This window comes from Falco rusticolus, chromosome 5, assembly GCF_015220075.1.
Source record: "Falco rusticolus isolate bFalRus1 chromosome 5, bFalRus1.pri, whole genome shotgun sequence".
NCBI lineage: Eukaryota > Metazoa > Chordata > Aves > Falconiformes > Falconidae > Falco > Falco rusticolus.
The window spans coordinates 69,463,352-69,480,947 of NC_051191.1; the positions used below are offsets into that span (position 1 = coordinate 69,463,352).

Consider the following 17,596-nt stretch of genomic DNA (forward strand, 5'->3'; position numbering starts at 1 on the left):
TTTAGGAAATCAGAGCTATATGTTTGGTCTGTGGCTATACCAGCCTGGCATGAAAAAGGTCATCTTCCAGCAGCTTCAGGGGTTCATCAGCAAACCAGTGATTCAGGCCAGCTGACTAAAAATGCATCTCTTCACAACTTCTCTCAGGAGTTTATGCCACGTAAGTGTGGGCAGCAGGTGATAATGCAAACCTAAATATGCCACAGTGAAGAATCAAGTTGCACTGATTCTTTGCCAAAGAATCCTGTCTTCTTACTGCAGCGGAATGAATTAACCCATAAAAAAATTAGCTTTCACTTGCAGCATTCTCAGTGTCTTTTTGCCACACTCATTCAGTGATTCCTCTACATGAAATGACAGAACAGCTTTGTCTTTCCCTCCTGCTTAAGTTAAAGCAATAGGTCATGTCATAACCCTACCCTATCTCCCAGCCTGTCCTGCTGGTGAGAAGTCAAAGGAAAAGATTTCTTCCTGAAGCTGGTCATCATTCTGTGCCCTGAAACACAGAGCTGGTGATACTTCTTATTTTTGTTAGGCCCATGCATGCAGCACTGCCGAAGGTACTCAAAGAAACAAGAAACCTTTGGCTGTGCTGCATGTAATCTCCCATCCCAGGGAATTAAGCAAGTGGTTATTAAAACTGCAATAACACCCACACTGTGAGCACATTTAAACCCTAAAGGAAGAAATTCTTCCTTCCATCAAAGACAGCAAAATCATTTAATGATTTCAGGAAGACTTCATACTCCAAACTTCCTCTAATCATTTTCATTCCACTTTGATTTAATTACCTGAATGATTAATTAAGGTTTATAAGCTAATGTTTTGCACAGTGCTTTGAATAAGTAAAGCACTGTATAAATCCTTGGCATGAATTGTTTATTAGGCTACTATCTATTTCACTGTTGCTCTCTCGACTCTTCCTATTCCTTTTCATATTCGCTTTCATAGGTAGTGGCCAGTGCTACCATGGCTGTTATTTCTAGCCCAAGTTAGGTGGTCAGCAACACCATACCCTTGTGGCTGTTTCAAGAATATACAGCTTTTCTGGCATCATCACATGCATTTTCATGGAATCCGAGTCTGCAGCAAAGACCTTGTGCCCTGTTAGCCACTTAACATCATTTTTACCTCAACACCAGGCTCAGTCTCCAGTCTTGCTGCACCCACCCCCTGCCCACATCTCCCACAGTGAGAACAGAGGGAGGCTCCCCTCGCTCAGCACGACAGCAGAAACCAAGGATGGTTGCAGCTCCTCCCAAAGGAAGATCAATTTCCCAACCAAGTCTTGGAAATAGCTGAAATCCTGTCCTTCCTTTAGGAAGCCTAACCAGGGCTCTCTTGATGCCACAGAGGCTGAACACAGACTACAGCACTGTCATAATTAACGTGGCCTCCAAGGCCAAAGAGGAGGCTTGTCTGTGACAGAAATCCTACCCACCTCATAGCTTCTCCACAGGCTTATATGACTGAACAGGCAGTTTACAACTAGATGTACGAGCACTGATTTTGCCTGTCTCAGGTTGTGGTTGTTTTGAGAGATCAGAGATGTGACTCTAAAAACCAAGACATATCCCTCCAGTTGAATCAGTGGGCTCCACAGTTATTGTCTCTGCGGATCCTGTGAGGTAAATATACAAAGTACTGGGTTTGCTTTGTTTTTCTTTAACTGTCAGCCATACAAATTATGCTTTATAATTGAGAGTCAAGTCAAGTTCTTTCCTTCTTACTCACAAGTAACATTCACCAGGCCAAAACAGGCCACAGGGTTGCCAAAAATATAACTCTTTGGAACTCGGTAAACAGTTTTGTTGATACGGCTGAAAACGGAGCAGAATCATTTTCTCTTAGCGCATTGGCTCTTCAGAAGTAACGACAGCTCATTTCTTTGAGTCACTGAACTCAGCAGACCCAACTGTGAGTGCAACCCAGGCAGGCTGAGCTGGTAAATCTCATGATCCTTCTCTCATGTTCCAGTTTACTTTAACTCCTTCTAGGGTCTCCGAAGCAAAACTGAAGCATGCTCAGACACTGAAGCAACAAAGGACAAGTCCAGAAATAAAGTCCCAGCGATGCTCCTTTCTTCCTTGCCTAGGTCACTGCTAGACAAGCATAGGACTTCCTAAGTAGAAATGCCCATGCGGAGAAGGGAAGTACCCTATTCATTCTGCCCTCACAATCCCCTTTCCTTCTGTATCCTGGTGTTGCAAGCGGCTATGGGCATGGGTTTGGAGGGACTAGGAAGCCCTTCTTTCTTTTAATCCTTCTTGTCTTGGCTCTTATTAACTCTAGAAGAAAACTGCTAACAGCATCAGTTGCCATGCAGGGCCGCCATGCAAAACATCTGTTGCAAGTTGTCCAGGTAAGTTCCACAATGATGTCCAGGGGTTTGCCCAGCACAACGGCCAGACACAGTCCCCAGTGCCGAGAAAGGATGCGATCTGCAGTAAGCCAGCAACTGAAGAGCAAGGAGCCAGAGAAAAAAATGGAGGAAGAAAAGCAAAGGGAAGCAAATGGACAGCGCAGAAAAGAAACATACACAAAATACAAGAGAAATCAGAGCCACTTCATATGGTTTATCTAATTTGTGACTAGCATCTCTAAATACCAGGAGAGCTAGTTAAAGCACCAGAAAGGTGGGTTACTTGTCCTGAGACGTGTATGCACGTACAGACATGGAGGCATTACACAGGCAGTATGGAGAATTCAAATATAGGAGTCTGTATGTGCATGTTACATGGTATGCAGCACCAGCAGCTCTGAGAGTAGAAAACCGTGCATCAGGCCTTGCATTATAACATGATAAGCTTAAAAACCTTAGGATTTTAGTCTTTAAAGAAAAAAAAAAAAAAAAAAACAAAACAGGACTGTGAGCACTTTTTTTGCTAAAATCACAAAAGTGACAGAAAAAGGTGAGGATCAACAGAAGTGGTTGCTATAGTTTGTCTGCCACCCATTAGTACCTGTGCCGGAGAAGGTACACAAACCTGCCAGTGCATTCTCTGCCACGGCAGAAGGTACTGCTTTATCTAAAGAAAACTGCAAATGCAGATTTGCTCTAACTGTCCTGACTGACAGCTTTCTCTGATGGGTATAAACAGCAAATGATAAATTTGGAACAAATTGCACCGAAAGGCTGATGAGATGTTGCCTGAGTGCCCAATACAGGATGTAACGAACAGCCCTGTGGAGAAGATTGGGTAGAAGGAAGAAAGACTTTTGACTTTTTTCCACCAAATCAAGGAGGAAACTATATACTGGCCTTCCTCCTCTTCAGCTACAGCCACTCTGCCAGAGCAGGGGGATTGGTTTCTGTGGCTCATTAACCCAGGCTACTGCTGTTTAATGGAGATCAATGTATCATTTAATAGGGAGAGGCTTTTCAGCTCTGTGAGATTTTATCTGCTGATGGCTACCATGATATTTATAGACATATCCATCAGCATAACAGCAGGAAGCAATTCTCTAGGGGTCAAACTGGGTGGATACCCTCCATTTAAACTCCATTATGGATGCAGCTTTCTGTATAGATTAACCACTTAACTCACTGAATCCCGAACATCATCAGCTATTGTTCCCAAGAACTGATGATCTCTACGGCTTAGCTGTGGGATGGTTGACTTGTTTTCAGCCTCAATTATCTTTTCAAAGAATAAGGCCCTTTGTTAACCTCTAACTTGCTGAGCAATGTGTAGGAAGCCTATTAAGTACTTCACAGTCCTCTTTTAACCCTATGATTCAGGCAGTTCTAGAGATTTAGTCCCATGATTGTCCTATTTCTGACCAGTCTGAATCTTCAACTGTCACATGAATAGCAAGACCAGAGAACCAGCTTTGGTCAGAACAAGCTTAAGAAAATAAACAACAGTGGCTTGGAAGATCAAGGCAGAAACTATGTGCATATTATGCAAAGTGTTTTAATGCTTTCAGCCTAACTTTTGGTAATGATTTACAGAGCATGCTTCTCTGCTAATACTATTTTAAGAGTCAGCTCCTTTGGGGATTTAGCATGCTTTATTCTACTTCCTAAAATTATCCAAGTATCTTTCTAGTATTGAATTTCTCCTGGTGAACACACCTTTTGGAATGAGACAGTCTTGCAAGCGGAGCTCAGAATAGACCTATTGTTCCACCAGCTCACAGCGCATAGGGAATGTTCACTGCTGCTTAATTTGACACAGAAAGAGGGATGCTGAGTCCTGGCATGGACAAGTGTTCTTGAATACAGATAACAAATTTGAGTGATTTAAAGGTTTTGTTTCTAATCGACAGAGCTATCATCAGTCATGTCTGTCCATCCATTCTCCCTTTCAAACTTACCATCATCCCTCTGTTTCTCTTAACCTTCCCTCATGTGACCTCAGTGACCTCCACCCTCATGACCTAATTGTATTCCTAGTGCCAGCCTGACACACCAGCATGCAGCTCTCATCTTCCTCTGTCTACTACCCTTCTAGTGCTTCCTCACAAATACACTTAGTAAGAAACACGAGGGCCAATGCTATCTATCTCTGAGTGCAAAAGTTAAGTTCCCAGTCTCCGGCAGAACCCTATTTTCCATCCTTGAAGGTCTGGTAAAAGTTCATACCTGAATCTCCTTCCCATCACTTTACTCTTGAGTAATTTTGCTAGTGTGTAACAGCTGCAGTGTACTCTTGCTCCTTTGCCTTGCACGAGTCTATTTTTTTTCATCCAGATATCTCAGAACACTCCATAAATACAACTTCAATTACAAAACTAATAAGCCTTCTGTCAGGTAGGAAAGACAATGACATTATCATCTCTGCTGTATGAAAAGAGAAGATGATGTTCAAAGGGAGAAAAAAATTTTATAGGAGAAAATGTCAATAAACTCTACATCCAGGATGACTTGAGATAATTTTAATGCTTGACATGTGCCTATCTGGGAAAGTTTTAGTTTTTAGCAAAATTGGGACACTTGTGCAAGTCCATTAACTAGTCAAATTGTTTAAAAAAATGACAAAATTATATAGCTCTTTAATCGTCTTAGAAACACCTGGAGCAGCTTAAGTAAAAGTCATCAGCAGTGACCACCACCAATGGCACTAATAGACCTTCAACACCCTGACCAACCTTACCTGGGACTCTCATCCTGTACATTCTGCCTGGTGCTTCTGGAGGGGGGTCGGGGGGCACTGTTTAAGCCCCATCCTGGGCACCCAGGCCTGTCCTGAGCTACATTGTAACTGTGCAGGTCTGCAACCTTGTCTCTGTTTCCTGGGCGGATGCTGGACCTAGTCCTGCCTCCTGCTGCTCCTGGCTGGACTGCTGGGATGGACCCTGAACCTAATGCATCACCTTGCCTTGTCTGATGCAGTTAATAAAACCTGTTGGCAGCGCCTGGCACTGCTCAGTCTGCTCAGGTCCTCCAGGTGTGACCCTGCCCTTGTCGGGGAGGATGCTGCCCCTGCCTGCCCTGGGCTCACCCTTGGCCTACGACTTTTCCCCTGCTCTTTCTGCTCCCCAACACTCTCATCCCCACTGCCAGGTCATTTTCCTACTGGAAATGATGGAAAAGACTTCATGAGCACTTCAGTGCAAAGCCAACAAGCCAACTTGGTCCAACCCCTTCTCAGTGGTGGTTTAAAAGCAGCCACTGGCTTCGCAGCAAAGTGGCTGCCAAGCTGTAACACCAGCCGTTGCGTTACTGCTCTCCAGATGAGCCAGTGTTGATCCGGGGTGAAAGTAAGTCACTGTGGGAATGCCATGCTGAATTGCCCTGGTTATATCTGCTGAACAATGACTGCAGTGGGAGACGGGAGAGTTACAGCTTAAAGTTCTTTGATAAACCTTTGATAAATTAAAAATACTTAAAATACAACTTCCCTGATCTACAATAGCGTTCCAAGAGACATTAATTACAGTTTATTAGCTTTTCCGTAATGTTTCAAGCAAGTTCTTTCAGGCTGTCTACACTGAGTCATTTTTTGGAAATAAAACATTTTGGAACTAACCCTAAATGAGAAATTATTTCAGATTTGGTAATACAGACTGGGTTTTCAACTTCATCTGTGAGCAGGCATCTGGAATGAAAACACGTCTAGAAAATTTTGGCCTCCCTGTTCAGCCTGCCCAGGCTTAGGCTGCTCTTAAAGCTGAAAACTTCACCGAGAGAACATCAGCTTGTTGGAGAAATGGGGGGACACACTGCTCAAGACATTAATTTTACACAAACTGTAAGCATACCTCTCAAACCAGTAAGACCCTAAAATAGTACACAGATCTTCAAAAGGAGGGGAGAAATCCACCCCAAAAGAGAGGTGCAGCACTTTCATTGACTACCTAAAAATGTTCAGAGGCAAACTAATAAAAAAAGCAATAGCTTCTTAATTACTGTATCAAGTTTGCGAGCAAAATGACAAGCAAGAGAGTCCTGCCTGCCAGTCCACCTGCCAGAGGGCCACAAGGGGGTATGCTTACCATGAAACACAAGCCACAAAGGTTACATCAGCGAACAACCCCTTCCCAGCAGGTCTTCTCCCAAGGCTCAGGCGCTGCAACCACATAACTCGGCGGCACTCCTGGCTTTCCTAAAACAGCCTCTCACCACAGCTTTTGAGAGCATTGCAAGACCTGGCTAGATAAGAGCCAGCACCAGCAGTCTGAGATGCGAAAGAATTTAACTTCTGTGGTATTTTCTGCAGTTTCCAACTCAAGATGTAGAACACGCATCACCTATTTGTAGCGATAATTAACAGGAGATCGCAGTAAACGTGCATTCAAAATGAGGGACAGATGTCAGACAAACACTGAAAAAAGTAGTATTGAGAAGTTAGGAAGCTAGGTTAAAAATGAAAAGAAACATTTTCTCAAATCACCTCATTTGTCTTATGGTACAAATACTTCCAGGATTCATGCTGTCAAGCACTTGTCCCAACTATGAGAGCACAAGGTTTCGTTTTGAAAAAGAGGAAAGGTGGAGATTAATGGATGACAACTGATTTTGGCAGGTGGGGCTCTGAGAAGAGGTATTAACCATCAGAAGGGCTTGCGACTCTAACGCAGTGAGCAAAGAGATGCTGTGCTAGGCAAACAGGATTTAATTGACCTTCAGTGATGACAGGCTTTAGTATTTTCTCACAGATAATAACTGGTTGCAGAAAAGAAGATGCCTTAAGCCTTTAACCAAATTGGTCACCTTAAAGCTATGAAATGCCCCACCCAGCACTAATTATTACTATTATAACAGTAACAATGAAATAAAAAATAACAGATGTTATTCTTTGACTGCTGCCTTGCCAAGGCTGGTATTTTGTTTGACATGGAGCAAAGAAAGAGGCTTAAAAAACTTCAAATCACCCTTTGTTTTGGAAAGCTTTTGCCATTATCTGAGTAAAACTCAAGTTTGGACGAGTTGTGAAAACAACTCTGTGTTTCCAGTTTCCCAATTTCCAGAATTTACACTTTACACAGTGTTTGTGCATCTGTGATGAAGGTTAAAACAGGGATTTGCTCACATTTTTATGTTATGTGATACCCGCCAGTTGGACTGTGGCTGTGACTACCCCTGTAGTTGTCTTTTCTGCCTTCTACCATCCTTGCCTCTTGTTTATATGGGTTTTTGTGTGGCCAGAATAAGAGGTGACTGCTTTTAAATATGGTAACTAGGAACATCAGCAGGTGGTCTCAGAATCAGGTGTCACCTCCTACTAGTTCTATTTTTGAAACAACAAAATAGGTTTGATTCTGTGCCATGATGCTTGGTAAGATAAGAAAGCGGAGCATCACCATTGCCCATCTGTTCAATGCACAGCCGGAAAGCGTTCACCTTCACCCGATCGAGGGCTCTGACAACCAGCTGCCAGAAGCTAGGGGAGCCCTGAATCTGGGCTAATTGAAAGGATCTGCAGCCAGCTATCTTCCTATTTAATAGGGATGTACTGTTGATGGAAATTACAAGCAAATTACAGATTCCAGCATGTCATGGTCTCACCAGACCCAAACAACGGCACATGGTGATAAGGACAGAGTGCTGCATGCTGGGACCTGCAGTCTCCATAGACCTCATTGCTTTATTAAAGAGTTGCTGATAAGCTATGATGTACTACAAAGCTCCACATCTTTCCTAGAAACTGTCCTTTCCTCAGCTGTGTTTATAATGGCTTTTATAATTTCCAGTTTTTCTGTTTGTTTTTATATGGATGTAAGAGGGTTTCTTTCTCTTCAAATCAAATCATAGGGCCTCATTGTTTCTATCTCAAAGTCTCTCTAATGCTGCTAATCTCATACTAACAGCCTACTGACACAGAAGAGACCACAGAAAAGTCTGTTTGCCAGTGACCGTGTGCTGGTCAGATCTGGATTAATCCTTGAGGCGATTTACCTCAGGAGGCCTTGTTGCAGGTGCCTGTAATTCTTAACTCTCCTCGAACTGCCTGGCAAGAGAGGGAGGAGAGGAACCTGTGAATCCACAGCTGATGCAGACACAAACAAGGCCCCTCTGAAATTCACTTTTCTATACAAAATCAGGATGTCTGTAGGAAAAAAATCCTTTCTTTCAGATAGAAGGTGAGGAGCATCAAGATCCCAACACAGCACACAAAATGCACTGTGATGCTGCCTCTTACTACCTGTCACTGACAGCAAGTTTGCTTGACTTTAGCTTTTCTGGTTGTTAGGAATTGTTATGCAGGAGCATGGGCAAATATGCCAGTTTCGTCCAGTGTTTCCATAACAGCGTAGCCCTGCTTTGTAAGCTAATTCAGGTACAAGAGTGACTATTTCAGCTTAAAACATAGTTTAAGCTGTTCACATTTAAGGAAAGATGGAAAACCAGCATCATTCTTATTTGGCAATGAGTGTCCATGTGACGGTTTGGTTCACCACCCCAAGCGGCTTCAGGCTTCTCTCCAGGGCTGGACTGCACCTCCTACATTCACAGCACTGTGCCATGCCATGCCGACTGTGCTGCTTCATGACCCTACATAGTAGGAGGAGGGTGCTGGGATGATGGATCAGGCTGACCAGCTGCGCCTGACATCACTTGGCAGAAGAGAGTCCACAAGCTGCATCTGAGCTGCACAAGGAATATGCCCAACTGCCGGAGAGAGAAACGGAGGCAGGAGCTGATGCTGCCCATAATCAGGTCAAACTCTGAGGCTTTGCATGTGTCCAAGTTCAGACCTAGAGCATCTGTCATCTCCACTAAGATGATTCTATTTTGGAATTATTTCATTTTGCATGCTAACGAGTTGCCAGTAAAATAGGTAATTGTTCCTGGCCTGAAGTTAAACAATCCTGTTACTGAGTGACTATTATTCGCAGGTCAGAGAGCTGCAAGAGGTTTAGTCTTCAAGGCACCACACTGTCCCCTCCAGGAAGAGAGGTGAAGTACAAAAACATTCTACCATGCCTTGCAAAGAAATTAATTTTACCTATATTTATTGTTATTACAAGGCTGCTCGTTCCACCTTGGCTTTTTAAACAACCACATTGCAACTCATACAGATCTTCTGTTTGGAGCAGCTCCTACCTCTCCCTGACCCTTCCCTGCCTCTAACATAACTGCACAAGTGTTGCCCTCACAGATCCTTCCATAGGTCGTTATTAATAAGGAGCATCTGCAGGGAAACAGGATCTGACTCACGCTGCAGCGCAGCTGCTCCTGCTGCTCACTTCCCCACCTGAAACAACAGTCCCATTTCAAAAGTCATCTCCATCACCGCAGCATGCAATTGCAACACCACCAATGCAATAGTGTGCCCTGCTAAGGGACAGAGTATTCTTGGCTGCTGCCCACGAAAAAAAAATCTTGAAAAATATCCTTGTGTATCGCAAACTTACCTTGGTTTTGATGCTGTCTCACTCCCTTTCTGAGTCTCAGTGTGGAGTATCCAGCCAGTGTGAGTCTTTTTCAAAATTGATTCCTTACCCATATTTGGGAATTTGTGCAGGGCACTAGCTGGTACAAAGCATGTTCTTCCCACAGTGCACTTTGGGACTTGTAGTTCCCAAAAAGGAATGTTGTTTTCCAAATTGTAAGTGCCAAGCAACCGAAACAGAAGACTGAAACGCCTTTACCTCCACCTTTGTTCAGCTGCAGGGCCCTTCCCTTTGCAAAGTTTCTGTGCTGTAGATTTGCCTTAACCAGCCTGAATCCTCTGCGGTTAATGGCAGAGCGTGCAAACCCCTTGGGTGCACCACAGCAGCCTACTCCTGCGGCCACCGTGCAGAGTACCACCATCGGGGAAGAGCTACTCAAAAACCAGAGAGTTCTGATCAAGTTTTTGCTTGTGCTCTCCACGCTTTCTTCCCTGCTTCCAACACTGAAATGTCATAGAAACTCCCCTTTAACAGCTGTGTTTCACTGCTGAACACGTTCTGCAATAGCCTATTTTTTTTTTTTTTTAATTAAATAATCGTAGTAGGGGGTCAGCATTACGAAATAAATAAGTCCTGCCTCTCCTGTAGAGATTAATTTTTGAAGAGGGTTTACACTGACTGCTATAATTATCTTGTTACCAAGACTCCCTATTGTTTTTCAGTAACAACTGAAGAAGAATGTGAATCGTTGCCTGCAGGGTACTGATGGAGACGCTGTTACTACGCTCCAACTCCGGCTCCTTTAACAGCGCAACGTGTTTAACGCCGCGGGGTGACAGCAGGGCCCGGCGGGCGCGGGGTGACGGCGGGGCCTGGCGGTCAGGGCAGGAGGCGCAGGGCCTCGCCGGCCGGGCTGCGCTGCCCCTCTGCTGCCCCTGCCAGCCGCCTCCCCCGCTTGCCAGGCCGCGGCGGGGACAGCTGCGGGGCGGCAGCCGTGCCGCCGGACTCCGAAGCGGCCGCTCCCGGGGCCCGTGGCTCGGCAGCGACGCGCCTGGGGCCGGCCTGGCGCCGGCGGCCGCCGCGGGGCTCTGCCCCGCCTGCTGACGGGGGCAGCCGAGGCGGCGGGCGTTGGCTCGGCCGTTTCCCCTTGGCAGCCGCATGAGTGGGAAACCGATGGGGTTTGGGCAGAGACCGGCACCGACCCCTGTCCCGGCACAGCTGAAGTCGTCGCGACCCCACAGCCGGCGGCCGCAGCCTCTCGGAGGGCCACCGAGACCGCACTTATAACGACTAATCCCCGCAGGGTCGGCTCTGCCACCGCCCCGGGAAGCCAGCGCACCGAGAAGCCGCCGCTCCTTCCCGCGCCTCACGCCGGCAGGCGTCGCCGCCGCTCCCTCACGCCACCGCCAAGACTACGTGTCCCGCCGGCCTGCGGGGCGGGGAGAAGATGTCCGCCGGGGCGGCCCTTCCGCTGCCGGGGGGCGGCGGGGTAGGGGCTCCCTCACGGCCTTCCGGGGCCGGGGAAGGCCGTGCTGCTGCGGGAGGGGAGCCGAGCCCCGCGGGGGGCGGTGGTGGCGCTGGAGCCGCAGCCGGGCGGGCGGCGGGCGGTGGGGCGCGGGGAGGGCGGCGGCACTGTCAGCCCTCCCGGCAGCCCGCCCGCCGCCATGAGGAGCGAGTCTGTGGCCTGGCCCCCGGCCTCGGCCCAGGCGGCCTCGCTGCTGGAGGAGGCGGCGGACCTGCTGGTGCTGCACCGGGACTTCGCCGCCGCCGTGGAGAGGTGTGAGGCGGGCTGCGACAGCCTGGGCCCCGGGACCGGCCCCGAGAGGTGCGAGCGGCCGCCGGGCGTGCGGAGCGGGGCCGGGGCGGCGCTGGGAAGCGGCTGGGGGTCGCACCCGCGTCGGGCTGGCGTCTGAGCGCAGGCGCTGGCTGCCCTGCTTGTGCTTTGTTTTTTTGGTTTTGTTTGTTTGGTTTTTTTAATATAGAGGGCCTTTGGGGTTTAACAAACGGTTTGGTTGTGTTTTTTTGGCGGAGTTAGGGACCTCTTAGGTTCGAATGTAAGTATTATCTGTATGAATGGCAGTAGCACCGATGGTCCTTGTTGTGGCTTTGGTTAGTTTTTTCTTAATTATATAAATTAATGGCGGGCAGTGCGTGTTGGTAAAAAGCAAGTTAGTAACTGTCCAGAACCTGGCTTGGCTTTGGCTGCCGTTTGATAACGGCCTGGCCACATCGGCAGGTTTTGAATGAAGGAACGGGCATGTTTGAGGGAAGTGCGGTGTGCCTGGGAGCCTTCCCCCTGTCCCAGAGACACAGGTGCGGGGCACCTTCTCGGGGGGTTGAATTTGCCTTTTTATCGGGGGTGAGGAGAGGGAAAGCGGGGGAAGCAGCTGCTGGAGCACTGCAGAGTACCCAGGCTATATTGAAGAGGACGCAAGGGGAAATGTGGTTGTAAGATGCACTGATTTAGGTGTTTCTTCATTACCAGTTCTGCAGAAGTGAAGTGCTCCCTTTGTGTTGTGGGGATCCAGGCGCTGGCTGAGATGAACCGGTGGAGAGAAGTTCTGTCTTGGGTCCTACAGTATTACCACGTCCCTGAACATCTACCTCCAAAAGTCCTGGAGCTCTGGTGAGTTTCTCTCTGTGACTGTCACATAGACACAGGGCTTGCATTAGGTTTAATAGCAGGCCAGACTTGAATATTGTGTGATGTTTTCCTTTTGTGTGGTGTGAGTGAGGATGAAAGTGGATCCTGGGACAGGACTGTTCTTGACTTGTGTATGTTGGAGCATGCCTGCAGATTGTTTCATGGTGATAAAATACAAAAAGGGTGATACTGAGAAAGTAACATAAGTGGCTACACCTACTGTCTGCCTTGGAAATCTCTGTGCTTCAGGTGTGGACCCTGATACGTGTCTTCATGATAGCTGCTTGTGTGTAGTAACTGTCAGCAATCTCAACTTTCACAGAGTTAGTGTTTTCTAATATTTCTTTCTTGGTTTTCAGTATCCTGTTGTACAGCAAAGTGAAAGAACCCCAGGTGATGCTAGAGGCTGGCGGTAGCTGGCTCAGAGACCGAACCAATAAGAGCCTCCCCGAGTACGGTTCATTGCTGGAGCTCTATCTGTTGCATGTGTTGCTTCCGCTTGGTCGCTTTGAGGGGGCAGAAGAGCTTGTACGTGGATGTGATGTTTTTGACAGAGACCAGCAGCTAGCATTTCTCGGGGCCATTTGTGAAAGCCGATGTCAGTGGACTCAACGGGAGGAGATGCACTTGGCTGCTGAAGAGCAGCAAGATGCAGCAACAGAAACTGTTTTGGGTAGGCTTTCCCTCTGATGTTTGTGCTCCAGGTTGGTCCCTTACTAACAAAGGGCAGCAAGTATTAACTATATATTAAGAATATTGTTGTTACAAACCAGCCACAAGGAAGTCCTGTTGTGTTATCACAGCAGGAAATGGAAGACTTAGTGATCCATTTGCTGACAATTACGAAACTTACTTAGTTTCTGCTGATGTCAAGAAATGAGAATAATTTTCCAGGTTCAGAAGCACTTCAGAATAAATGTGGTTTTGTTTTTTTGGTTTTTCTTAAGGTATAAAAGGGAAACTAAAAATACTTAGCAGTCCTTTAAGGGTACAGTTTGTTGGTTCTGTGTCCTTTCTGCTTAATCTCCATTTACAGCCAAGCCTGCGTAGAACAATCTATTTCAAGCATTTAAAGTACTGCTTCCCCTCCAGAACCATAAATCACTTGACATCAACTCCCAGGAGACAAGCTGGCGCTACTGTGGTATAAGATCACATTATACTAAAGTAGATGCCTAAAAAAAAGGTTTAATGAATTTATTACAATATTGTACTGTTTCTGTTCCCTATTATAAAAAACCCCGACTCTCATGCAATCAGACTAAGAACAGTATTACTTCAGTATCTTAGTTTCTTATTATCTGTATCTACGTGATTCCTTTTTTTCTTTTTTTGACTTTACTTTCCCCTGGCAGCCTTTCTGTTCTTGTATTGTAGGTGCTCTGTCCCAAAAGCTTTTGAACATGTTGACATTGCTACGTAGAGCGCTGCGGTCCATGTCAAGCCACTTCTATTTACTTCCTTACAAAAAGGTTCTCTTGGCTACTTTTCTGCTGTACCTGGTGGTGGTGAGATTAGACCCAGGTACAGTATTGATATTTCCAATTTTTTTAATTCCATTATGATTACAGAGAAGAAAATACTTGCTTTTAATTGATTTGGCCTGTGTGAATGTCTCTTCTTTGGGAGACACCAATCGGATGACTAGCATCTTACTATTAGGCTTGTTTCAAATGCGTCCAGTTTCAATCCATGTAGAAAAATGTAGCTTTACAAAAGCCAGTTTTCTGAAAAGTTATTCCGTTCTTAGCTCTTTCCAATAGACAAAGTACAGACTGTGAGAGGCAGGCTGAGCTGCCCTAGACTCGGGTTCAGCCTCAGTCAACTTGAGGTGCTAGAACGTGAATGTCTCCTGGAAGAGTGATTGCCTAAAAGGCTGTTCTGTCAGGAGAGTGGAAAGTTGCCCAGGGCAGCAATGTAGTTGCACAATTGCTCTGCTTATGCTGGGGTGTCAGTAGCGATGGCTGCTCCTGTCGCTGAAGAATGGGCTGGTTCCGTGAGGTAGTGGTAGCAGCTGGGACATGGAGGGGATGGGTGTTTCCCCTTCTGCTGGGTGCTCCATAGCTATTCTGCAAATAGTTTTTTGGAAAGCACGGAAGGTCATTTGCTAGGGATGGGAGCGGTGCCCTGAGTGAAGGTCCAAGTGCTGAACCAAAGAAAGAAGACAGACAAGTAGGTTTCAGCTAACTCTAGTTGGGATTAGTTCTTTCTTAATATGCTTAGTGTATCTTAGTTTTACCTTTCATAATGAAAGGCTCTTCTCTTTTTGTTTTGTTCTGCAGCTTCTCCCACATCACTGCCATTCATTTACAAACTGGTCCAGCTCTTCCGACAAGCTTGGGCAGCTGTATTTTCTCCAATCCATAGGCCTCCAATTCAGGACTAAGTGTCACAGAATACATTTTTCTCTGCTGCTGTAAAATTGTCAGCTTGTCTTGAGGATGTTAACAGGCTTTTCAAGGATGGTTGAAATCAATGTCCTAATTGAGATGACCACCTGTGAACTCCTGTGTGGTAATACCTTCATTTCTTCAGACAGGGAATGGTTTCGTATGAGTTTTGAAACCACACAGAGTATTCCTGACACTTTGCTTGGCTCTACAGCACCATTCTGTCCAACACTAGAGTAAACCACTCCTTCCATAATCTATAGCTGAATAAGAATCCTCCTTTTCAAACACTTTGCTTTGGATATAGCCGTTGAGTGAGGGTTGTGTAGCCAGTTATGAACTATGGAAGAAGGTTCCATCCTTGCAAATGCTGGGCAGTTCTCTGAACAAGTGAAAGTGTTCCTGGAGGCATGACTGTAAAAGACAACAGAGTACCGATAATTAGTGGAATATTCTGTTTTCCCTGAAGACATCTGAAAAGCTCAGTTCCTGTGGCATAGGGTTTAGAACAAGCATGTGGAACTAAAACACGGGAAGGTGAAGCCTATTCCACTTTGAAGGCTGTGGTTTCTCTTGTGACTGATGCCTCCTTATACAGGCATTCCTGATTTTAGTCATATTTAAGCCAGAAAGCCAAGGTGGTTGGCCACAAAGACTATTGTGCTGCACCTACTCTTCTTATATGCAAATTACAGCACTTTGTGCTTGTCTGATGCATAGTAATTCTTTGAAGCCTGTGGTGGTAAGGAAATAGATAAATTTTTTTAAACTAGATTCTGTATTATTGTCCAGTTGAACAGCTGAAGTTGTTGCATTGTTTTCCTCTTTCCCTACCTCTTGCTTTGTTCACGTAGATGTCAAAAAGTCTCTATATATCTAGAATTGTCCCCCCTGCCCCAGTATCTAAAGTCCTGGGTTACATGGAGCCATCTAGCAATGCTTATTGTTCAGGACCAAAGTTAGTTAATAGGTAGAAAGAGATACTCTTCTGAGATCCCAAAACTTTCCCCAGATCTGTGGCAAGAAAATTAATATCTTTGCTAAAGAACTGTCACCAGACTGACTCCATTTCCAGCGACCAGGGGCAAAAATTGGAGGTTTGGGGTAGTACATTAATTTCTTCTACATCTATCCACCTATCATCAGTTGACAAAGAGTAAATTCCAAAGGAGAGAGCCCTGACCTACTTAAATACTGCTTTCACTGGAGCAAACTGCTGGGTGCTGGAAAGGACAAGTTAAAGGCAAGGAGCCTTTGTGGCAAACAAGTAGCCCAGCATCTGTGCCAAAAGGATGCAGGCTGACTGACGTTGGCCCAAACTACAACATGGTGAACAAAGTAGCATTTGGTGGGTAAATTCTATCCAACACACCAAACCTGTGAAAAGTAGCCAGTGTAGATGCCAGTGTGATGTCTTGAACAGTAGTCCCCTTCAGGTCTGTAGCAGTAGTCATACACTGATATGGTGGCTATTTCTGTTTTTTTCACACAGGTAGCAGCCTGCCTGTGCCTTCAAACTGTGTTGCTTTGCTGTCTACCAGGACACTTCGAAAACAGCCTGCATCTTCACTGTTAAAAATAATTCTGTGTCTATTTCTTCTGAAATTATCCCAATAGAGAAACACTCCCAGTATTAGTGTCAGATAAACCGGAGCAGGTCATTCATGAGTGCAGTAATGACCTTGCCTGGTTGTCTCAAGAGTAAAAACCAAAACAATCCTGTATCCTTTCCCAAGTTTTTGTCTCTGCTAGGACTTTGCCCCAGGAGAAGTAACACATAATGCTTTTATTTAAAAGTTACTTCTTACATACTCTGCGCACATAGGGAAGGGGTGCTCTCGATATTCTTGTAATCCAACTACAAGTGTAGTTGCAACTCTGCAACCAACAGTTGATGGAAACCAGGTAGAATAAAACACAGGAGCTCTGTCTGGAGTTGAGCTCTTTCAAAAAATTACTAAGTTGTGTTTACTGGCCCCCTGCTTTGCAAGGCCTCACTTTAAGATCTTTGTAAGCCAGTTAATGACATAGCAAAATTCAGCGACGTCAGGCCAAATTCTCACCAAATTGACTGTTTAGGCAACAACCATTTTTTGTTCTAGTTTTCTATTCCCATTTTTTTGTTAGGTGGCAGAGATGCAATTTTGGAGGTTGGGACCAGTGGTCTGAGCCAGCCATACATTGTGTTTAGAATGCTGTATGTCATGGTCATTCATTTACCAGGACTTTGACATTCAATTTGATTTTAAGTGTAGGTTGGTAACCTCCACTTTTTTTGAGTACTACTGATTTAGCATTTGTATTGTATTTAATACATCATGAGAGGGCAAGAAGGCAGAAACAAGCTGTCAGGTCTTTTTGCAATTAATACTGAAACTGCAGTATTTAATATTTACAATAAAGTCACTGCTGATTTACCGCTCTGTAGAGTTGCTTATTTGTGCTGTGATTAAGTGTAAGAGAACTTTTGCATTTAAAGTATTGATACTCCAGTTTTCAAATAATTTCCGGAAATGTTTCACTGTATGTCTTCATTGTACAGGCATATTTAAAAGAAGTAGAGGACTTAGTGTGAATCTGACGAGATCTAATCAACTGATTATGTTGGTAGGGTATAGGTCTGCATTTTCTTAGGAGTTCAGGGAGTGGTAATTACTTTCTGTGAAAGATCCAGCTTTTTTTGTTTTGTTTTTTAGATATGTGTCTCTGTGTACCTTGGGATGACCAAAACCAGTAATGCCAAGAATAAAGTACTTGCTGTTTATCTTTAGCTGTGTTT

General features: G+C 45.3%; 1 protein-coding gene across 1 annotated transcript; it reads left to right on the top strand.

Annotated features, from left to right (window-relative positions):
* The first annotated feature begins 10,923 nt into the window (after positions 1-10,923).
* On the top strand, positions 10,924-17,582 carry PEX26 (peroxisomal biogenesis factor 26). Its single transcript, XM_037388113.1, has 5 exons — positions 10,924-11,608; positions 12,269-12,409; positions 12,787-13,100; positions 13,805-13,951; positions 14,710-17,582. The coding sequence occupies exons 1-5, from the start codon at positions 11,448-11,450 to the stop codon at positions 14,811-14,813; spliced, it is 867 nt and encodes a 288-aa protein (XP_037244010.1). The 5' UTR covers positions 10,924-11,447; the 3' UTR covers positions 14,814-17,582.
* Positions 17,583-17,596: the final 14 nt, after the last annotated feature.